Source organism: Saimiri boliviensis, chromosome 4 (genome assembly GCF_048565385.1).
Source record: "Saimiri boliviensis isolate mSaiBol1 chromosome 4, mSaiBol1.pri, whole genome shotgun sequence".
NCBI lineage: Eukaryota > Metazoa > Chordata > Mammalia > Primates > Cebidae > Saimiri > Saimiri boliviensis.
In genome coordinates this window covers 19,119,130-19,143,397 of record NC_133452.1, presented here as the reverse complement: position 1 = coordinate 19,143,397, position 24,268 = coordinate 19,119,130, and the positions used below count along the sequence as shown (strand labels likewise).

General features: G+C 42.3%; 1 protein-coding gene across 2 annotated transcripts in view; it reads left to right on the top strand.

Annotated features, from left to right (window-relative positions):
- MTHFD1L (methylenetetrahydrofolate dehydrogenase (NADP+ dependent) 1 like) overlaps window positions 1–24,268 on the top strand; it is a 241,037-nt gene that overhangs the window by 78,124 nt on the left and 138,645 nt on the right. For both annotated transcript variants that reach the window (XM_039467586.2, XM_039467584.2), the window contains exons 14-19: window positions 2,824–2,931; window positions 3,784–3,858; window positions 7,370–7,472; window positions 15,528–15,604; window positions 19,769–19,909; window positions 22,618–22,686. In XM_039467586.2, the coding sequence (XP_039323520.1) occupies window positions 2,824–2,931; window positions 3,784–3,858; window positions 7,370–7,472; window positions 15,528–15,604; window positions 19,769–19,909; window positions 22,618–22,686 (573 nt within the window). The remainder of the gene's footprint in view (window positions 1–2,823; window positions 2,932–3,783; window positions 3,859–7,369; window positions 7,473–15,527; window positions 15,605–19,768; window positions 19,910–22,617; window positions 22,687–24,268) is intronic.

The following is a 24,268-nucleotide window of genomic DNA, read 5'->3' as shown; positions in this document are numbered from 1 at the left end:
GCGCCAGCTCTGTCTGGCGATTGCGATTTGTAGCTAAGAACCTGGGTTTTATTTGAAGTTCCAAGGTCAGCTATTGAAGGGATCTTGACAAATAACATGATGCAGATTGAGTTTTATTAAAATCACCCGGTCTTCTGTGCGATGAAGGGACCAGGGCGCCTCAGTAGACACGGTGGATCCAGGAAGAAGACTGTGGAAGTAGCCCAGGGAAAGATGGCAGTAGCTTGGCCAAGGATGGGATCAGTGAGGATGGAAAAGCGCAAAAAACAACATAAGCTTTGTTTGCTGATGTTTGCGCGATCAGATGTTGGGAGTGAGAAAAGGGTTCAAGGGCAACATCCAGGGGTATTGCCTTGAGCAACTCAGTAGACTCATTTGTTGAGGCAGAGATGGGGGATGATGGGTATGAGGTTTGAACTGTGTGGTGTGGGGTGTGGTGGAGCGTGGTAGTAAGAAGGAGGGAGTCAGTTTAAAGGCCTGTGAAATACGCAGGTAGATATCAAGTAGACAGTTGGAAAGAAAAACTCACATTCCAGCTGTAAAATGACCAAAGGGTTCAATAGAAACGTCAAAAAAAAATTATTAGCTAAATGAATATTCATCTTCACTACCAATCAAGTAAATAAATCTACATTAAAACCGCTATTGGCTGGGTGTGGTGGCTCATGCCTATAATCTCAGCACTCTGGGAGGCCAAGGTAAGCGAATCACGATGTCAGGAGTTCGAGACCAGCCTGGCCAACGTTGTGAAATCTCGGCTCTACTAAAATTAAAAAAAATTACCGGGACATAGTGGCGCGCACCTGTAATCCCAGCTACGCAGGAGGCTGAGGCAGGAGAGTCACTTGAACTCGGGAGGCGGCAGGTTCAGTGAACCGAGATTACACTACTGCACTTTACGCCAGGCAACAGAGTAAGACTCCATCTCAGAACCAAACCAAACCACTATCAGCTACCATTTTACTTGTCAAATTGACAAAATTGGATTCTTCAAAATAGTTATGATAACAAATTTTGGTAAAGAGATTGAAATGGACTCCCACACACTGCTGGAAAGTGTACGTTGAAGCAAACACATCCGGAATAAGGGTAGAAATATGTATTAAGTGCTTTGCCATGCATATCCTTTGGCTGAATAAATTCATTTTTAGTGTACCCTAAGGAAAATATGAATATATGAGAAAATAGATAATTTTAAAGTAAATATACCTTCACATAGTTTATACCATTAAAAAAATGGGGAGATAATAATAGGATATCAAGTTAACTATATTTTGAAGACTCATGATGTAAAAATGCTAGCTATATTGAGAGGGTAAGAGCTAAACTATAAGCTGTTTTGGTGTTATGATACCAATATTTAAAAGTACAATTATATATTTGTAAAATATATATAATATGTAATTTTTCATGTTTTCTCCAGTGAACATATTTTTATGTTATAAAGTGAAATTTTAACAAGAAAATGTGGATATTTAACTTTCCAAGAAATAAGGAAATGCAGCTTCAAAAAGAATACCACTTTCTTAGCTATTAAATTATTTCTTAGTCTAAAAGTTACTTTATTTCTGAAGTAACTGATCTACTACTAGTGTTTTGCAGGTGACACTTTATCACTTTCAAAAAGCAATTTGGTGATATTATCAAGATCCCAAGGACTGGGCTTGGTGGCTCACACCTGTAATCCCAGCACTTTGGGAGGCTGAAGCGAGAGGATCACTTCAGCCCAGGAGTGTGAGACCAAGCTGGGCAACATAGCGAAACCCCATCTCCACAAAAAAATAACAATAATAAAAAGAGAGCTCATTTAACCCAGTAACTACTCTCCTGAAAATATATTACTCATTGGCAATTAATTTTTTTAAAAAAAGGAAAATCTATTTGTGTGTATTCTTTATAACCGTGGCCTTCCTTGTAAAAGTGAATATTTGTAAATATCAGTAAATATCCAGTGTAAATATCTAGCCTGAATATTTTGGTACGTCTACCATATGCAGCTTCTATAAACTATACACAAGATTATTACAGAAGAAGTTTTGTAAAACTGGACAGCCCACCAGAAGCTAATCCTACAAATGATAATCACATGTGCTTATGAGACTGGAAGGAAAATAGCAGAATTAGTAGACTCATAAGGGGTAAAAATACTTTATTTCTTCAAAATTCTGTAAAATTTCATATTATTTTATTGTTACTGTTTATTTTATGCCCTGCCTCATTCCAAAACATGTTTGATGTGATACTATTTTCTAGTATTACAGAAATAGATGTTAGTCATATCTAGTATTCTTATCAAAACAATGAATAAACATAAAGTGAGTGAATATAAGGAAACTCATTATTAAATGCATCAGAATGTTTTGCCTTAACCTGAGGATGGAAGAATTTATGATCTGAGTGATTGCTCAAAGTTTCTTTGTCACGTGGAAAACCTTGACCTTGATTGTCTCATTTAGGTGTACCTATAGACTCAGCTCATTATACGGATATGTAATTTGCATGTTATTTTATTTATTCAATCCTTGAATTCCACCATAGTTGTTTAAAAAAAGTCTCAGCTGGTATAGTGGCCCGGGACTTCATGACCAGCCTAGACAACATCACAAGATCCCCATCTTTACAGAAAATTTGAAAATTAGCCAGGCACAATGGCATGCATCTATAGTCCCAGCCTACTCAGTAGGCTGAGGTGAGAGGATTGCTTGAGCCCAGGAGTTTGAGGATCCAGTGAGCTATGATCATGCCACTGCACTCCAGCCTGGGAGACAAAGCAAAACCCTATTTCTGAAAATAAATAAATAGAAAGATATCTTATTTCTCTAGTTCAACCTTCACTTGACTGGAGACATCCACGCCATCACAGCTGCCAATAACTTGCTGGCTGCTGCCATCGACACCAGGATTCTGCATGAAAACACGCAAACTGATAAGGTGAGAAGGATTCCTTGCTGGCCATTTTGGGTATTGTATCCTGGAATTCCTGGATACTTAAGGAGTTTGTGGAAAGAATTCCAGTGCCTGCAAACTCGGAAAGTTATTCAGTTCAATTTTGTGATATTTACATATCCCTGTTTCCCAAGGAGAAGGAGCCATCCTTTGGTTAGATTCTTAAATGGGTTTATGAGCACTGCCAAGTTATTGAGAGAATTGTACTATGTTATAAAAGCCAAATATTATCTGAGATGAGTCATTAGTTTTAAAGACAGTAGGTAAACCAGTTCTCTTCATTCTGGCTGTAGGTACAATCTTTAGTCTACTCTAAGGGGATTGGACAGATGTCGTTTTAAGAATAATATTATGGGGAGCTATACTGGATGTGCTGAAAAGATGTCAGAGACCCTTACTGGGCTTCTTGTGCATGTAAGTTATGAGTTAAACCACACCCCCAAAAGAGACCGCCCACCAGAAGCGAATCCCTCGTAGACATGGGACATAGAAAAACGGTACTTTCCGGCATGTTTTACAACAAGGGTCCTCATTTTCTAAAATTAAAGTAATTCCTTAGTGAGTCTTTGCAGCACAATCCAGACACATATTCATTTTGTAGTTGTAGCGATATTTATGCAAACTCTTGGCAATGTGTGTTATTTCAGATCTCGTCAGTTTTATGAAAATGACAGAATTTAAGTCTACATTGTTTATATTAGTCCACACACTTTAATAAGGTCTTTTATCTAAATAGTATAGTTATAAATGCAGTGAAATTTTTTCATATACTGTGAGTTGTCCAAGTGCATGAACAGTTAACTTTTGTGGGGTCTTATTTTTGTTTTGTGTTTCTAGGCTCTGTATAATCGGCTGGTTCCTTTAGTGAATGGTGTCAGAGAATTTTCAGAAATCCAGCTTGCTCGGCTAAAAGTAAGTTTCCAGTTAGCAATTCTTTAAAAAGTAAATATCCTAGAAACACATCAGAAAGATTGTCAAAATCTGAAATTTTCAATTTGATTTGATTCTGGTTTTCTGATATCCTTTTGGATATTAAACTCTATAGAGACAGAAGACTGGAGCAGAGAGAACACAGAGTTCGAAGGCTGAAACCTGGTTCTACATGAAAGAACCAGGTGGAAAAATTAATTCACCTTTTTTGATCTCAGTTTCTTTTTCTATGACATGAGTGGCCTGTTTTGCTAATTTATGAGTACCTTAGTCAACTGACAAATTAGCTGAGCACAGGGGCACATACTTACAGTTTGAACTACTCATGATTCTGACATGAGAGGTTTGCTTGAGCCAAGGAGTTTAAGGTTATAGGGCACCATGATGACACCTGTAAATAGCCACTGCACACCGGCCTGGGCAGTGTAGCAAAATCTCATCTCTTGAAAAAATTAACAAATTAGAATTTTTGGTGAGTCCTTCTCTTTTTTTTTTTTTTTTTTTTTAATTATTTTTATTTTTTATTTGATTTGATTTTTTTTTTTTTTTTTAGACAGAGTTTCACTCTTGTTACCCAGGCTGGAGTGCAATGGCGTGATCTCGGCTCACCGCAACCTCCACCTCCTGGGTTCAGGCAATTCTCCTGCCTCAGCCTCCTGAGTAGCTGGGATTACAGGCACGTGCCACCATGCCCAGCTAATTTTTTTGTATTTTTAGTAGAGACAGGATTTCACCATGTTGACCAGGATGGTCTCGATCTCTTGACCTCATGATCCACCCGCCTCGGCCTCCCAAAGTGCTGGGATTACAGGCTTGAGCTACCACGCCCGGCCGAGTCCTTCTCTTTCTAAAGTGAAATATTTTTATGAAATTTGTCAAATTTCTAGGAAATTGTAAGATAATCTTTGAAAACTCATCTATGGTTTTTTGTTTGTTTTGTTTTGTTTTTTGAGACAGAGTTTTACTCTTGTTGTCCAGGCTAGAGTGCAGTGGCATGATCTCGGCTCACTGCAACCTCCACCTTCCTGGTTCAAGTGATTCTCCTGTCTCAGCCTCCTAAGTAGCTGTGATTACAGGCACTTACCACCATGCCTGGCTAATTTTTGTATTTTTAGTAGAGATGGGGTTTTACAATGTTGCCCAGGCTGGTCTCAATCTCCCGACCTCAGGTAATCCACCTGCCTTGGCCTCCCAAAGTGCTGGGATTACAGGCATGAGCCACTGCGCCCAGCCTCATCTATGTTTTTATTGCAGCAAACACTACAATTACATGTGTGAATGCCATCTTAATTCTTAAAACCCGCATTGTCTTTTTTCTGATGATATTTACTGCCTCTGATCTTCTAATCATATTGGTTGCTACTAGCTCTGTTTCAGAGACTAGAACATAACCCTAAATGGTATAACTTACAACCCCTGGTTGACATTAGTGGTTTTAAAAATTCACCTCCTGCTTCTTACTGAACCAAGTTCAGTGTGTTGAAAGTAGTAATTCCATCCTTACTACACCCTGTAGCTACACCCTGTAGCTATAACAACATGCAGTTTCTGCTTCCCAGATCTTTTTTATGCTTCATCATTAAAAATCACTTTCTTTTTGTGTGCATGACAGTCTTGCTGTGTCGCCTAGGCTGGAGTGCAATGGCGCAGTCTTGACTCACTGCAACTTCTGCCTCCCAGGTGCAAGCAATTCTCCTGCCTCAGCCTTCAGTAGCTGGTGGTGCCCACCACCATGCCAGCTAATTTTTGTATTTTTAGTAGAGAAGGGGTATCATCATCCATGTTGGCCAGGCTGTTCTTGAACTCCTGACCTCAGGTGATCCACCTGCCTCAATCTCCCGAAGTGTTGGGATTACAGGTGTGAGCTACTACACCCAGCCAAAAATTACTTTCTTTTTTTTTTTTGAGACGGAGTTTCGCTCTTGTTACCCAGGCTGGAGTGCAATGGCGCGATCTCGGCTCACCGCAACCTCCGCCTCCTGGGTTCAGGCAATTCTCCTGCCTCAGCCTCCTGAGTAGCTGGGATCACAGGCACGCACCACCATGCCCAGCTAATTTTTTGTAGTTTTAGTAGAGACGGGGTTTCACCATGTTGACCAGGATGGTCTCGATCTCTTGACCTCGTGATCCACCCACCTCGGCCTCCCAAAGTGCTGGGATTACAGGCGTGAGCCACCGCGCCCGGCCAAAAATTACTTTCGTAAGACATTTTATTTACACAAAATCAATAGGAAGATTTCTAGGCCTGGCACGGTGGCTCACACCTTTAATCCCAGCACTTAGCCAGGCGAAGACAAGAGGATTGCTTGAGCCCAAGAATTCATTACTAGCCCAAGCAACATAGCAAGGCACCCATCTCTACAAAAAATTTAAAAATTGGCCAGACATTAAAAGTTTTAATTTTTTTTTTCTCCTCCATGAATTAGTAATAATTTACTTTGAAATATAGGAATAAACTTAAATTACTGGTATTTGTATTTGAAAAGAACTAATGAACTGGGGCATCAGTTATATAGACAGCAGTTTATGTCTCTTCTTTTTTTTTTTTTTTTTTTTTTTTTGAGACAGAGTTTCGCTCTTGTTACCCAGGCTGGAGTGCAATGGCGCGATCTCGGCTCACCGCAACCTCCGCCTCCTGGGTTCAGGCAATTCTCCTGCCTCAGCCTCCTGAGTAGCTGGGATTACAGGCACGCGCCACCATGTCCAGCTAATTTTTTGCACCTTTAGTAGAGACGGGGTTTCACCATGTTGACCAGGATGGTCTCGATCTCTTGACCTTGTGATCCACCCGCCTCGGCCTCCCAAAGTGCTGGGATTACAGGCTTGAGCCACCGCGCCCGGCTTATGTCTCTTCTGAGCAGGGTCCCTGGTGAAGCAGCCAGCACCAGGCACAAGTTGTAGTTAGTTGCATGCTGTCAACCCAGGACATCTTCACATCAATCCATTTCAGACTTTGTTACAAATTCCCAGTATCTTACACTTAGAGAAGAAATCTGGCCCTAGGCATTTGTCTGATTTGGCCTAACCTACAATTCCTTCAAAGTTCAGTTAGGTTTTTTTGTGGGATGGGGTGGAGGCAGAGTCTTGCTCTGTTGCCTAGGCTAGAGTGCAATGGCATGATCTCAGCTCCCTGCAACCTCCACCTCCCAGGTTTAAGCAGTTTTCCTGCCTCAGCCTCCCAAGTAGCTGAGGCTACAGGTGCTCTCCACCATGCCTGGCTAATTAAAAAAAAAAAAAAAAAAAAAATTTGTGTGTGTTTTTAGTAGAGACGGTGTTTCACCATGTTGGCCAGTCTGGTCCCGAACTCCTGACCTCAGGTGATCTGCCTGCCTTAACCTTCCAAAGTGCTGGGATTACAGGTGTGAGCCACTGTGCTCGGCCCAGTTTCATTTTTTAAAAGGCTTTACTAATCATAGAGAAAAGTAAATTAGAGAGATATTTTTGGTGATCTTTGCTTCTCAAACTTCTCACATTTTTTCTTCTTAATCATTAGAAATTGGGAATAAATAAGACTGATCCGAGCACACTGACAGAAGAGGAAGTGAGTAAATTTGCCCGTCTCAGCATTGACCCGTCTACCATCACGTGGCAGAGAGGTGGGTGCTGGGGAGATGCCAGCAGGCTGATGGCCGAAGCTCTTAGATTAAATTCGGAAACTCACAGCTGGATCCTGTGCAGTGGTCTTCCCAGCCTGTGCTTCATCTTCTCACCATTTATTTCAGTGACTTTTATCTTACCACCCTCTTCCCTTAGCCTTGCCTCCAAACAAAATTTCTCTCCAGGCTCAATCCCATCTATTCCTGTGTCTTCCAAATTTCTAAGGAAAATCCTAATTTTCTCTTCAGTTTCTCTCATGTTTGGCTTCTTGTCTCTATATTAAGAAAAAACAAGCAAACTGTTTAAAAAGTTTTAAAAAGACCACACCTCCCTGGCTTTGTCCTGCTCCTCCTCCACCCACCATCTCACCTTCCTCTGTTCACTTCCTTACCACTGGCTCTCGGTGTGTTTCTAGTGCTGGATTTTCCTCCAAATCTGACATGTTCTTCCACCCGTTTACAAGGCTTCCCTCCACCACTTCAAATGCAACCGGATGGACTCCCCGTGAGCTCCCCAGCACCTCAACTTCCCTGCTTCCCTCTCGGCTGTGATGTCCCCTTCCTTCTCCTGCTCTGGCCTCAGTCTTACAGCTCACTGCGGGATGGGAGAGAGGGCAAGCACTAAATGGGAAGTCAGGATCCCTGAGTGTGTCTTTCCTCTGCCACTGACTCACCGCATGACCTTGAGCAAGTCGCATGCATGCTCTTGGCATTGGAAATGGAGACGGTCACATACGCTGCACAGAAATACAGCAAGCACACTTCAAGCACCTTCTACGGCTGTAGAAATGTTCGATGGCATGGATTCCTGATCCTTCCTCGATTATTCTTCTCATACCTCTCCCCTCAGTTTGCACTTTATTCTCACATTTGGAGCATATTTATGAGATGTGCATTTTATAGCAGTTCCAGACTGATAGATTTCCTCACTTCCATTTCCATGCCCTAGTTCAGAGGGTTCACATTTAACAGAGACACCCTCTTGTGGTCAGAGGTCTCCAGTGGCTCCCACATCCTGGGTGACAGAGTGGCCATCGCAGAGCTTGGCCTTCAGGACACCCACAGTGGCTTCCCTCCCTAAGCTCCCTGCCTGCTTTCTACCCAGGAGGGCCTACCTCCGTCCTGCTGCCAGCCCTGGCTGGGCCGTCTCCATCCCGTCTCCTGCCTAGGCCACTCTTGCCCTCCAAGATGAGCCCAGGTCTTGCCCCTTCAGGGAGTTTCCTTCCTGGGAATCCACATACCCAGTCCATTAAGAATTTAGTGTTTTCCCACAAACCATGAGGTGGAGAGACAAACACCAGAGACCAAGCCTTGGCTCTGCCATTTATGAGCTGCACAACTTTGGACAGACGACTAGTTCAGTTTCCTCATCTTTAAAATGGAATCATAATTCCAGCTCCCAAGCTGGGGTGCTTCACTGAAACACGAGCATCCTTTCCTAACCCGAAAGCCGTGCCCACACGATCAACAGAAGTCACTTTGGTGATAGTTGTATTGAGTAGTGTTTTTTTTTTTCTTTCTTTTTTTGAGACAGTCTCGCTCTGTCACCCAGGCTGGAGTGCAGTGGCACGATCTCGGCTCATTGCAACCTCAGCCTCCTGGGTTCAAGTGATTCCTCTGCCTCTGCCTCCTGAGTAGCTGGGACTACAGGTGCACACCAACACTCTTGGCTAATTTTTGTATTTTTAGTAGAGATAGGGTTTCACCATGTTGGCCAGGCTGTTCTTGAACTCCTGACCTCGTGATCCACCCACCTCGGCCTCCCAAAATGCTGGGATCACAGGCATGAGCCACATTGCCCGGCCTGAGTAGGGTTTTTTGTTGGTTTGTTTTTGTTTTGCAACAGTCTCACTCGCTTTGTCACCCAGGCTGAAGTGCAGTGGCATGATCTTGGCTCACTGCAACCTCTGCCTCACTGGCTCGGTCAATTCTCCTGCCTCAGTCTCACGAGTAGCTGAGATTACAGGCACACACATGGCTAACTTTTGTATTTTTAGTAGATATGGGGCTTCGCCATGTTGGCCAGGCTGATCTTGAACTCCTGACCTCGTGATCCACCCACCTTGGCCTCCCAAAATGCTGGGATTACAGGCGTGAGCACAGTGCCCAGCCTGAGTAGGGTTTTTTGTTTGTTTTTGTTTTGAGACAGAGTCTCACTCGCTTTGTCAACCAGGCTAAAGTACAGTGGCATGATCTCAACTCACTTCAACCTCTGCCTCACTGGCTCAGTCAATTCTCCTGCCTCAGTCTCACAAGTAGCTGAGATTACAGGCACACACCACCACACATGGCTAATTTTTGTATTTTTAGTAGATACGGGGCTTCACCATGTTGGCCAGGCTGGTCTGGAACTGCTGATTTCAAGCAATCCACTCACCTCGGCCTCCCAAAGTGCCGGGATTACAGACGTGAGCCATCTTGCCTGGCTTGGGTAGTTTTTTTGAGTGTCTTTGTCTCCCAAACTAAAGTAAAATCTCCTTGGAAATTTTGAGGGTTTTTGTTTTGTTTTGTTTGAGACAGGGTCTGTCTTATTCTGTCACCCAGGTTGGAGTGCACTGGTGCAATCTGTGCTCACTGCAACCTCTGCCTCCCACTCTCAAGGGATTCTCCAGCCTCAGCTTCCTGAGTAGCTGGGTTTACAGGAGTGTGCCACGACGCTCAGCTAGTTTTTGTATTTTTAGTGGAAATTAGATTTCATCATGTTGCCCAGGCTGGTCTCAAACTCCTGAGCTCAAGTGATCTGCCCACCTTGGCCTCCCAAAGTGCTGGAATTACAGGTGTGAGCCACTGCACCCAGCCTGCAAACTTTTAAGGATACATTTTTCATTTTGAAATAAGTAATAGCATTATAGAGATTTTGGAAATACCGCAAAAGAATTTTTAAAACCTTGCTATACTAGTAAAACTGCTATTCATAGATTTTTGTGTGCATCTAGTTTTTTGGTATAACTCTAGTTATAATGTGTGTATAGATTTTATATCCTATGTGTTTCATTTATGTCATAAGTATTTTATATTTTGTTGTCTCTTTGTTGTAATGGCCATTTTAAATACTCTAGAATCTTCCTTTGTGGATGAACCACAGCATACTTAAGCATGCCTCAGTTCTTGAAAACACCAATAGCATTTTAAATAAGGGACATGAACACTTTGAGCATTTTAATAAGGAGCCTACATATTTTCTCTGAATTTTTTTTTTAGAACTAGGAAGATTTATTATTAAAACATCATGATGTCCAAAATCTATTGTCATCTGTTTTTTTTCAAGGCATTTGTGATTTTGTGTTATTCTTTAAAACTGTTTTGGAGGTTTATTGATGACAGAAAAATCACGAAGGTGGAAATGAGTGTATTTTTAACCAAACGTGGAGGTGCTAAAAGAGAAAGTTTTATGCCAGTTGGCATTCTTCTGTTTCTGCTTTGGGACTCCAGCCTGAGCAGCCATCAGAAACAGGGCAAGGGCTTAGACGTAGATCTTGGGAAGAGAAAGTCTACATCATCTTTTTACCTGGGGCTGGTATGCGCTTGATTTCTCTCTGTGGAGCCAGGAAGGATTGAAACATTCTGTGGTTGTGAATCACTTTTAATGGAAGTGACAATTTACAAAATTATTCCAAAAAAGAATTGAATTCTGTTATTGTTCAGGGCCCTGAAGTAAAGAAAACTTTATTGCTGTGGACAAGGTACCTGGGTCAGAGGAATTTGGAATGACATTTGATAAGTAGTTTGGCTCTTATTGCCATGAATTAATATCAGAAATAGGACTGTTCATCAAAAGAATGGAGAACAGTTACTAGGAGGGTTTTTGGTTTAAACCTTGAGCTAACGGAACCTTTGTGACGAGATTGGACCTTTATTTGATTTGACAACTAGAGCGGGACACTCGGGGTGCAGGGGGATGGGAATGAACCCTTCTTGTCAGGCCATATGGATGCTGCACGATTTAATGACCACACCCTCCTTTCAGCCTGTGTACAAGTCTCATGATTGTTTCATCTTACACCTCATAAGTTTGAAGGCCTCATGTTCCTGGAACCAGAGTGGGACAAGGAATCCACAGACCTTTCCAGAAATGCTTAACATACCATTTTGTTACAGAGCGCAGTTTTGCACAGGTGGGCAGGTTGGAGCCTCTGCCTCTCTGAGCATCCGAGCCCTCGGACCTCACAGGCTTGCCGTTTCTCCATCTCCCTCACATGCCCATCTCCTGGCCGTGGACCAAGGGTCCGCTAGCCTCCCTCAGCCTCAGGGAATCAACCAGTAGGTGGCTGGTTCCTTGCCCCAACAACATTCTAGGGAATCAGCACCGTGTCTTCCACTGGAGCCGAAACAGTGAACCTGCCCCTAATTTAACAGCTTGTACCACCAGGCTCTTAGCCAGTATTGGCTGTTTCATCAGCCATTAGGCACACTCTAGATGTTCGTTAGGACATGGTCAGCTCTGTACTACTAAAGGGACTGTCTAGAGCAAAAAATAAGCAAACAGATCTCCCCCTACTGCCTCCACCCCCATCCCCACTGGCACTCTCTATAGGATGCCTTATGTCAGAGACCGGTGCTGTCTTCACCTTGGTATCTCCGTACAGCTGGCTCAGGAGTATGCACAAGTAGCCCCTCAATACATAGCCCAGGAGCCAGTAAGTGTCTGTTATTCCATTTTTAGTTCTATCCTTCAGAGACCAAGAATTCCATTTTGGATCACTAACATAGGATTACTTTCTGGTATCTTTCTCGTGGCCTAGAATTTAACCTCCACATTTCTTCTTCTTTTTTTTTTTTTTTTTTGAGACAGAGTCTTGCTTTGTCACCAGGCTGGAGTGCATGGTGTGACCTTGGCTCACTGCACCTTCTGCCTCCTGAGTACAAGTAATTCTCCTGCCTCAGCCTCAGCCTCCCAAGTAGCTGGGATTACAGGCATGCGCCACCACACTCAGCTATTTTTTTTATTTTTAGTAGAGATGGGGTTTCACCATCTTAGCCAGATGGTCTCAATCTCTTGACCTCGTGATCCACCTGCTGCGGCCTCCCACAGTGCTGGGGTTACAGACGTGAACCACCATGCCTGGCCAAATTTTTGTATTTTTGGTGGAGACGAGGTTTCACCATGTTGGCCAGGATGGTCTTGATTTCTTGACCTCATGATCCACTTGCCTCGTCCTCCCAATTTGCTGGGATTGCAGGAGTGAGCTACTGCACCCAGCTAACCTCCACATTTCTTATGTATCACTGATGCTGTTACATGTCTCTTTCTCTACATAATGAAAATCCTCGTGGATTGCAAGACTCTCTGCTTCCTAGGCCACAGGTGGGCTTTGGAGGCCACTGATTCTAGTTGATCTTGCCAGATTTTTTTTTTCTTGTTTTCTGTTTCCTAAATAAAAACAGCTGAATTTCTCTTGTTGATTTTAAAGAAAATTGATAAAAAGATCCCCTCAATCTGGTGCCAAGATTGTGCATACTACGTAGCCGGAAAGGTGTTTTTAATTGATTGACTTTGCACCTTATATACATCTTGGGAAGAATAGGTGGCTGATGATGCTATTGAGAAGCAGGCCTGTCATTTTGTATTGCTCTGTATAGCTGAAAAACTCATACGGGAGGTTTCTGTGAGGTTTGAGTGTGTGTGTGAGAGAGAGGGAGCTTGTTATAAAGACTAACAGCCACCGCGTCAGGGAGCAGCCACAGGCCAAGAGGGCAAGCTGGCTTGCTAGTGCTCTGCGTGTGAAAGAAAAGGTTAGCTTTCTTCATTGTATGGATGCCTACAGTCCCAAATACATAATTCCCGTCACCGTTTTCATCAGTGCTATATCGTGTACATTGAGTAAAATGGCTCTAAGTTGTCAATGTGGACAGCTTGTCATTTGAAGCTGCATAAATTAGCAAAGTCAGTGTTTTGGTGTTGTTTTGTTGCAATGGTATTCACTAAATCAAATCTAATTTTTGCAAAATGTAAATCAGTGCAATTCTTGTTTTTTGTTATGTTTTGTTTTGAGACAGAGTCTTGGCCGGCTATGGCAGCTCATGCCTGTAATCTCAGCACCTTGGGAGGCTGAGGCAGGTGGATCACCTGAGGTCAGGAGTTTAAGACCAACCTGGCCAACGTGGTGAAAAATACGTTTTTTTTCACCATGAAAAAATACAAAAATACAAAAATTAGCCAGGTGTGGTGGCTGGCACCTGTAATTCCAGCTACTCTGGAGGCTGAGGTGGGAGAATGGCTTGAACCCAAGTGGTGGAGGTTGTAGTGAGCTGAGATCACACCATTGCAGTCCAGCCTGGGCGACAGAGTGAGAATCTGTCTCAAAAAACAAAAAAGACACAAGCTCTCACCTCCGTCTCCCAAATGGAAGTGCAGAGACAGAATCATGGTCATTGTAGCCTCAACCTCCCAGATTCAAGTGATCCTTCCACCTCATTTTTTATTCTTTATTCCCACTGTTTCCCAGGGTGTTCTCAAATTCCTGGGCGATCCTCCCACCTTGGCCTCCCAAAGTGCTGGGGTGACAGGTGTGTGCCACCATGCCCAACCAACAGCTGAAATTCAAATAAGCCTATGAGAAAAATGAAGAGAACTGGTGCCTGTTCTAATCACATTGACTTTTCCTCCCAATACTACATTATTTGCTTTTGGTTTGTAAAATTGTGGTAAAATAGACATAATATTTTTTATCCATTTGCCAACACACAACTCATGGTATTAAATACATTCACAATGATTACACTACCATCACTATACCCAGAACCTTTTCATCATCCCCAACAAAAGCTCCTTATCCAGTAAATAATTACTCCCCTCTTCTGTTCCTGCCTATTCTAAGTACCTGCCGTAAGTGGACTCATACTATTTGCCTTTCTGTATCTGGCTTATTTTACTATGCACAGTGTTTTCAACATCCATTCATGTATCGACATGACCTTCTTTTATAGCCACATGATATGTCCTTGCCTATCTATGCCACATTTTGTTCATCCATTCACCTGTTGGTCTCTCTCCTTTTGACTGTTTTGAATAGTGCTGCTCTGAACGTGGGTGTACAGATATCTAAGTGTCTCCTTTCGGTTCTTTTGGGTAATACTGAAAAGGGAAGTTGCCGGGGTTTTTTTGTTTTTTCAGTCAGAGTCTCGCTGTGTCGCCCAGGCTGGAGTGTAGTGGCACGTTCTTGGCACACTGCCCCAGGCTGGAGTGCAGTGGCACGTTCTCGGCTCACTGCAACCTCTGCCTCCCGGTTCAAGTGATTCTCCTGTTTTAACCTCCAGAGTAGCTGGGATTGCAGGGAGGTGCCACCACACATGGCTAATTTTTTATTTTTAGTAGAGACAGGGTTTCACCATGTTGGTCAGGCCAGTCTCGAACTCGTGACCTCGTGATCAACCCACCTTGGCCTCCCAAAAAAATCCTCTAAAAAAAGGTTGGGATTACAGGCCTAAACTACGACGTCCAACCTGCTGGTTGTTTTATGAACCACCTTTTGAGAAAACTGGATTGACTTCTGTGACTTGGGTTTCATCATAACACCCCTTATCTTCCTGTGGCACTCATCACTAGTGGTTATTTTCTCTTTCTTTCTTTCTTTTATTTTTTTTGAGATAGAGTCTCATTCTGTCTCCCAGGCTGGAGTGCAGTGGCGTGATCTCGTTCACTGCAACCTCCGCCTCCGAGTTCAACCAACTCTCCTGCCTCAGCCTACTGTGTAGCTGGGATCACAGGAGCCCACCACCATGCCTGGCTAATTTTTGCATTTTTAGTAGAGACAGGTTTCACCATGTCGGCCAGGCTTGTCTTGACTCCTGACCTCAAGTGATCCCCCACCTCAGCCTCCCAAAGTGGTGGCATTACAGGCGTGAGCCACCATGCCCCACCTCTAGTGGATGTTGTTTTGTTTATTTGATTCTTTCTCTGTGTCTACGCTCTAGGCGGTCAGCTTGGGGGAGCCTGGCCTTGTCTCTTTTACCCTATGCAACTTCCCGAGCATCAGAACAATGAGCACATACACCAGGTGGCGGGTCCATATTTGCTGACTGAAGAACTAATCTGTTTTTTTTTTTTTTTTTCAGTATTGGATACCAACGACCGATTTCTACGAAAAATAACCATCGGGCAGGGAAACACAGAGAAGGGCTATTCCCGGCAGGTAGGTGGTGCTTTCTTACTGGGATTGGCTCTGTTCTTATGTCCGTTTCCACTGGCCCGGGAGCTCACTCTTTGCCCTTCCCTTCTCATCCCCAACCTGTTGTGGCCAGTGGTTCTCCCACTGTTTCATGCTCTCAGCAGGGCTGGGAGAGGATTGCAAGACACAGAGGCTCCAGGGTCTTTTTACCAACTTTTCCATGTATGTTAATTTCATTTTTTTTCACGTATATTTCAAATTGTGTTTTTAGAAAGAGCTGCTTACGGTGTTCCTTGAATATAAATTCTTACTTATTTTATTGGGACCCCACCCAGGTAATACTACATCTACATAACTGATCAAAGAAAATCTCAGACACATTACTCAAATTTTACATATCAAAGAACAAACACCTAATTATTAGACTTCATAGCATGAGGAGTTTTTTTTGTTTGTTTGTTTTTGTTTTTAAAGGATAGTGGCTTATTACTCAAACAGAATGCAGAAGAAATATTATGATGTCTGCCTTCACTGTAATAGATTTTTCATGTGTGTCAATGGCACTTAGGGAATACAAATTAATTCCATGATTTTTCGTCCAGGCACAGTAGGCTTCTAAATTGTGTTGTGTTTTCTTTTTCTTTTTTTTTTTTTTTTTTTGAATTGGTTATAAACTTTACATTTTAGAACCGTTTTAGATTTATGCCCTTTATGTTGTCTTTATTAGTGAAAGAAGAGTCACCTCTTCTATAATAACCAATCCTTATACCAGGTAGACTTGTGACCTTTTGAAATGTCTTGAATTCAAAAGTGAATAAATACAGGCATTGCTTTAAGAAGAGAAACTAAGTTCATGGACCTCCTCTCCTACCAGTCCTGGAACTTACACATACACACAGAGAGATTTCCAATATCCATGCTAGCAAACTGCAATCATTGCCATGAAGTTTTAGAAATTTCTGAAAAATAGGAAGATGGAATTAGATTGATTGGAAAAAAGGACAGCCCAAACTATAGTGGGCTTAAATCCTTAACAAGCATTCTTGCTTTTCAGGTTCCTCAGCCTCTCCTGCTGAAGTGGGAGTTTTATAAGAAAAGAGGTTATTCCCTTTTTTATTTATTGCTGTATTCCCTATGCTCAGAACAGAACTTTGTTACATATAGTAGTAGGTGTTAAGTAAATATCTGTCCAACAAATGAGTAGAGTAAGTAAGACAGTTTATGGATACAGAAGTAAAATGCCAACATGGAAGGATATTCACAAGTAGTCATAAAACTGCAGACTGAAACAGTCAAGTATCATTTACCTAGGAGTTTATCAAGTAAAAATAGTAGATACTAAATGCTAGTGAGGATGCAAGGAAATGGGGACGTGAGAGTAGAAATCCTTTTTTGATGAGTTTGTTATTACTAAAATTTGAAATGACCCAACCATTACAACTTCCGTACTAAAAGTATTTTAATAAAAAGATGAAGAAGATGTGTTAGATGCAGAAAAAATTCTGTGTATTAGGATATCTGTTGCGGCATTATTTACTGTGGTGAAAATTTGAAACAATCCATATGTCCAACGGTAGGGATGGTTGCATATATTTGCTTTGTCATTTTGTATCATGGGAGAGTTGAAATTAATCAATGTGTGTATAGGTGTCCTGACGAGAGTAGAGAGCTCTCATACCCATTGGAAATGTTTTAAAAACCATTTAAAAAATTTGAAGTAAAATACTGACATTGTAAACATGTTTATGTTAAGAAAAAACCAGCGTGTTTACTTACATTCTAGGCACTTATAGCTTATTTCTGTATATAAGTGCCTAGAATGAAAGGTAGAAAGATGACTAGGGCATTCGTTGCCTGTGGAAAGAGGACTGGGAATGAAAGCAAGTATTGAAAAAGCCCTTTCTCTGCATATTTTTGTGCTGGTCAGGCACTGGAAAGATAGAAGATTCACAGTGGCCTTCATTTAAGTGCCTACCCTGTGCATTGTATTAACATTTCCATTATATACATTAGCACATTTCATTTGTAAGGCTGATTTATAAATGAGGAAATTGGGATGTTATGTTAAAAATCTTGCCCAAGGCTATATCTTGTATTGCTTTGTGCATAGATATTTTTAAGTAAAAAGGGATTATAGTGTATTTAAGGGTTTTAACTGCTTCTTATTTATCTTTAAGACTGTAGTAAAGACAACTTTTTAGGTCAATAAAGGTAGATCTGTAGCATCAGTTTTAATGGCTATGTCATGTTTCTTAGAGGTACCGTAATGGGTTCAACCAGTTCCCTGTTAATGAGCATGTAGATTGCGGTTTGGGGCTATCACAAGTAAGCTGTAGTAAACACATTTGTGTGTGTGTACTTGTTGGCAATACCCTTAGGATATTTTCCAGAGGTATGATTGCAGAATCAGAGGTTACAAATTTCAAATGTTGACATATATTTTGACAGTACCTTCCAGGAAATTCATATCAATTTACATCCGAGCCAATAGCCCACGTTGGCCTTTGTTTAAATTCGTGCTAAATCCCTCGTTTGCCCTACTGTGATTGTTATGCATTGCATACCTGTATCAGAATATTTCATGTGATCCATAAATATATACAACCACTATATATCTACGAAATGAAAAAGTAAATACTAAATCAATAAACCTGTGTTAAGCTGATAAAAATAAAAGTTTTATTTGCATCTTTATATGAAAAATTTTATTTGCAAAACAAAATGAGCAGCCTTACACTATGCACATAATTTAGTCATTAAAGTGAATAAATGATATCTCACTTGACCCAGTTGGTTTCATTTTTTGATGCTCCAGATGTGGAATTTTGTAATTGTAACAATTACAAATGAAGATCTTGAATATGGATTATATATTCTTATTTACACAGCTAATATTTCAAGAATATGTCTAGTCTCATATTTTATACAGAAAATCTCAGTATTTTTTAGTCATTTTCTTATATGCTGCTTATAATGGAGTGGTAGTATAGAGAACCCTAAATTTCATACAATGAAAAACCACTTATGTTTGAAATAAGTTATATTGAGAATGCAATAATTGAATATAGTTGTATATGACTTCCAGGTAATATTTTTTCACTAAATCAGTGCCTAATGCAATCTCAACCAGGAAGTAGCCAGAAAGTTCCTCATTTCCTTGTTTGTCAGTGATGGAAATGGAGAATAAAATGTCCCCTAAGGTGATCCCACCAGGGCACAGCCATTCTTTCTCTGCGTAAGCTTGAACTTGTCTGGCTCACACTCCCCTTGGAGAGAAGAGAATTAAGCTGGGATGTAATGAAGTGGTTCTGTCCAGAGAAATGTTCCTAGTGACTGAATTATGAGGAGGAGGAAGTATACACTCCTGTGTCCCTTTGATTTCATGTTGGACTTTGTACAAATATGGAGCCAGAGCCAAGAGATGGGAACACGAAGTCTTAGGAACTTTTTGCAAAAAGTCTCTGCTCTCTAAGCTTTCACTACTGAAAGCTTCAAGATCTGATGTGGCCATACCCTCCTGGGTAGCTGAAAATTGATTCTGTGCCACCAGTTGACTGGAGTGCTCTCCCTGCTGTGTTGAGATCCAGATCTGGGATCGTAGACTCACATGCAGGAAGCCAGGATCTTTCACTGCCCCTTGTCTCTGTGCCAGACAGACAAATGCAGACTCCTTGACAGACCGATTACTGACAGGGAAGGAGGTCCGTAGGCTGGTCATTAATTGATTGAATGTGCATTGCATGCCTGCTGGGTTTCATGCTCCATGCTCTGAATTCAGAAGTGAACCTGCCTAATACAGTCCCTGCCTTCATGACACTTATGGTCCAGTGGTAGAGACACACCCTAGCCAGCTAATGACATGAGTAATCAATTAAGTCTGAGACGTGCTACAACAGCAAACCATGTGGTGGCGCTGTGAGCGGGTGTGACCGGGGCCTAACCCAGCCCACCTTTGCTGAACAGAGCATGGCAAAGAGCATGTTCCCCCTGGGACACCACCCTAGGGAGCACCAGGCACAAACCTGCATGGTCTAGACACGCAGAAAAGTGATGGGATTGCATTCATGGCCTTTTGAGGATAGGCTCCCTGGGCCTGCAGTTGCTTCATGGCTGAAATCCAGCTCCTTGTGGGAACGGCCATCCCAGTGGTGCTGTCACTGATCACTGCCTGGGCTTTGGCTGCTTCAGGCGCAGTTTGACATTGCGGTGGCCAGCGAGATCATGGCGGTGCTGGCCCTGACGGACAGCCTCGCGGACATGAAGGCTCGGCTGGGAAGGATGGTGGTGGCCAGTGACAAAAGCGGACAGCCTGTGACAGCAGATGATTTGGTGAGTGTTTCCAACCCGGAAGCTCCAGGAAGTGGTCTGTCCTTGTTCTTTGTTACCGGAAGAAAGGCTTTCTTCGTTTTATCAGTGGGTGTAATGAGGATCCAGAAGTTTCCACTCACACATTTCTTCCCTCACAAGCACGTCCGACCGCTTCCTAGTGTTCTTATAGTCATATGTGATGTGCTCACACCTGGCTGCACCAAAACATGTGAAATTGATTTCAGGAGCTTTCCACTATCCTTGCTAATCCTGATCTCTGCTTCTGTCTGGGCTGGGAAGGGGTCATCCCCTTACAGTCACTTGGTAGCTTTTAAAAAATATGCCACTGGCCGGGCACACTGGCTCCCATCTGTAATCCCAGCACTTTGGGAGGCCGAGGTGGGTGGATCATGAGTCAGGAGTTCAAGACCAGGCTGGCCAAGATGGTGAAACCCTGTCTCTACTAAAAATACAATAAATAGCCAAGCGTGGTGGCGGGTGCCTGTAATCCCAGCTACTCAGGAGCCTGAGGCAAGAGAATTGCTTGAACCTGGGAGGCGGAGGTTGCATTGAGCTAAGATCCTGCCACTGCACTCCAGCCTGGGTAACAGAGTGAGACTCCATTAAAAAAAAAAAAAAAAAGTGCCATTTATGCCTGCCTGAAATTGAGATCGAATCACGTTTCCAATGAACAGAAGGAAGGGGCTCTGCTTTCAGGAACAGGAAGATAAAGTTAAAATTGGCACATTTCTGGCAACAGCCTGGCATATTATTTAAGTTGGAGCCTTACATTTGGGTTTCATATTATAAAAGCAAATCTCTACCTTAATCAGTCTTGCTATTCTAGTTCCCCTTGGAGTAGTGCAACGCTTTCTGCAACGCTTTCATGGTTACCTTTTTGGTTACCTGTTTTTCAGCTGCTTTTGAAGAACTGAATCGGACTCATCTCATACATTTTGTTAAGTGACTTCAATAGATCAATTTATGTCAGCAGTCTATGGAATATTTAGTATAAAACTTAAAGAGAAAACCCTCAGCATACAAGTACTGCTTTATTAAAATTACCCAAATCTCACTATTTCTATCTAAATTAACATACTACAGTTTCTGTCTAGATGCATTGCTCTGTATTTTATTAATTTATATAGCAATAAATATGTATCAGGAACAGTTTTGAAACTTAATCCTCAAATGCTACTTTCTTAAATTTATTTATTTGCTTATTTATTTTTATTTTTATTTTTTTTGAGTCGGAGTTTCATTCTTGTTGCCCAGGCTGAAGTACAATGGCACGATCTTGGCTTGCTGCAAACTCCGCCTCCCAGGTTCAAGTGATTCTCTTGCCTCAGCCTCCCAAATAGCTGGGATTATAGGTGCCCACCACTGTGCCTGGCTAATTTTTGTATTTTTAGTAGAGACAAGGTTTCACCATGTTGGCCAGGCTGGTCTTGAACTCCTCAGGTGATCTGCCCACCTCAGCCTCCCAAAGTGCTGGGATTACAGGTGTGAGCCACCATGCCCGGCCCTTAAATTTATTTTTATGTGAGTATATGATAAAAATCTTGAATCTGGAAGAAACCTAAAGCTTAGTCTTTTTCATTATCTTTTGTGTTTTTGTCTTTTAGTTATCTTTTGTGTTTTTTCTTTTAGTTATCTTTCGTGTTTCTTGTTTGCACAAAGTACCTTATTTATTCAAATTGTGCTTCATCCAGTGGGAGCTATCGAGAGTTGGCCACCCATAGAAAATAGAGGGAGGGTTTTAGGAACTGCTCAAAGTTTCTGCCACATGCTTGATTCTGACATACCCTGGAAGAATGCATCCGAGCCCTTCCCACGTGGACACAGAGCTTGGAATGCTAGCAGGCACAGAGGGTGGCGGAGCTTGCCTGGCACATGACAGCAGAAGCACTGAGATGCATCCCAGAAAAATGAGCAGGTGGCAACCTACCTGAGACATCCAACAGAAACGTCCCATTTAACTTCTCTCCTCCTTTAGTTTTTTGAATCAGTTTCTTTGGTTGGCAAGTATAAGCAAGGACAGTGTGCAGAGAAATAGGCAAACTCCTCCTCTTCTTCCACCTGCTCTGCATTAGCACAACAGGACGGCTCTCATGGAGCCCTTCCTGTCCTGCAGCTTTCTTCTTCCTTCTTCCTAATTCTTCTTTTTTCTTTTTCTTTTTCTTTTTTTTTTTTTTTTTGTGTGTGAGATGGAGTCTCTCTCTGTTGCCCAGGCTGGAGTGCAGTGGTGCAATCTTGGCTCACTGCAACATCTGACTCCCGGGTTCAAGCAATTCTCCTGCCTCAGCCTCCCGAGTAGCTGGGATTACAGGCACATGCCACCACGCCTGGCTAATTTTTGTTTTTTTAGTAGAGATGAGGAGGTTTCGCCATATTGGCCAAGCTGGTCTCGATATCCTGATGTCAGGTGATCCATCCACCTTGGCCTGAAAGATTTGTTTTATGGAGAACCTCATAATCATCATCAAGGAAGGTTTTGGAAGAAGGGCAAACGTCCTTCAAAATGCTATTTCCCTCACCATTCACATCGTAGAATGACTGACATCATTCTCAGCTCTGGTGGGGAGAGGTGGACAGACGCAGTAGCACTGTCACCTGAGGCCTGGGGTTGCCTGCGGGGACACCCACCCAAGAAGCAGGCTGGAGTGAAGCGCCATCCGTTGCCTGGATAGTCTTTTGTTAGGAATCTAATGTTTTTCTCTCTTCCGCAGGGCGTGACAGGTGCTTTGACAGTTTTGATGAAAGATGCAATAAAACCAAATCTGATGCAGACCCTGGAAGTAAGTGGTTTTCTTATTATATTAATTGTTTGTATTAACTGGATTGCCACACAATGTGAGCATTTTTAGCCAATATGAGGCAGGCATAGAGCATGCGGTGTGCCTTTGCACGGCAGCAATGTGCTTTGCAATATCAGGCAGAAAGAGTGAGGATCCAATTATGAACTTGTATTGGTTTGTTTAGACATTGCTATAAGGAACTACCTGAGACTGGGTAACTGATGAAGAAGGATCAGATAACTTCTTGGTCAACCAAAAAGAAATTTAAAATGTATTCATAGCTTCTTTAATATGAGTTATGTGTTGGCTTAATTGACCTGAGTAGAAACTTACAATGTGAAGTCAGTCTAATATTTCAGTAGGTTGTATGGCTCTGCTTATAATATGTTTTCTGTTTTCCCTTAATCTCCCATAATCGAGTTGTGGATTTTTTGGTTTGCCTTTTTTTGTTGTTGTTTGTTTGTTTCCAAGCAAAATACAGTAAATGCCAAGAAATGCTTTCCAGAAAAGCATGCTGTACTCCATTTGTGTAAGGAAATTATTTTTGTAAATGACATGCCCTGCCCTTGTCTTCACTGAACTTAAATGTTTTGTCACGTTATCTCCATTTTAATCTAGTTGTCTAGTCACTAGTCATACTTTTTTGATTTAGCAATTGTCTAATTCCCTACTCCTTGCTAGTGAAACCTCAGGATTTGGGCCCAAACAGAGAGGCAGTTTCCGGGCATGCTGAGTAGAGACAAGTGAAAGGATACGGTTAGAGGAATGGGGGACAGTGGTGTCCTGGTGAGGGTTCTGACAGTGAGCACTCTGGGAAAGAGGAATTCCTAGGTTATAGCATTTGTCAGTTTCCATGGTATAACTGATCCCAGCATGGCTAACCGCCAGCTCCCTTTCATATCAGTCAACATGGGAATTGGGAGAAAATTTGTGCTATCAAGTGGTACAAATGGGCTATTTGTCCTCAAGCTGCAGTGGGACAAAAGGAGCTGCTGGAGGTGACCAGAGGGCAGATAATGTTGGGGGAACACAGCAGCCAGGCAGGTGGAATATCAGTCTGTTCATTCTATTCATTCGGCTGATAGAAAGCTGAGTTTGGCCAGGTGCGGTAGCCTATGCTTGTAATCCCAGAACTTCGGGAGGCTGAAGAGGGTGGATCACTTGAGGTCGGGAGTTTGAGACCAGCCTGGTCAACATGGTAAAATCTGTCTCTACTGAAAATACAAAAATTTGCTGGGTGTGGTGGCACGCACTGGAAGTCCCAGTTACTTGGGAGACTGAGTCGAGAGAATCACTTGAACCTGGGAGGCAGAGGTGGTAGTGGGCCAAGATTGTGCCACTGTACTCCAGCCTGGGTGATGGAGTGAGATTCTGTCTCAAAAAAAAAAAAAAAAAGAAAACTGAGTTTGAATGTTCACTGTGCCATATACTAACCATAATCTGGGGCAAATTATTTCATATTTCATCCTCAGTTTTCTCCCCTGTGGTCAAAGCAGCAACAACTAACTCAACAGAGTTATGGTGAAGATTAAATATTTATTTAAAGCATCACATGGACCAGTGCAATATAGTAGGGGCTAAG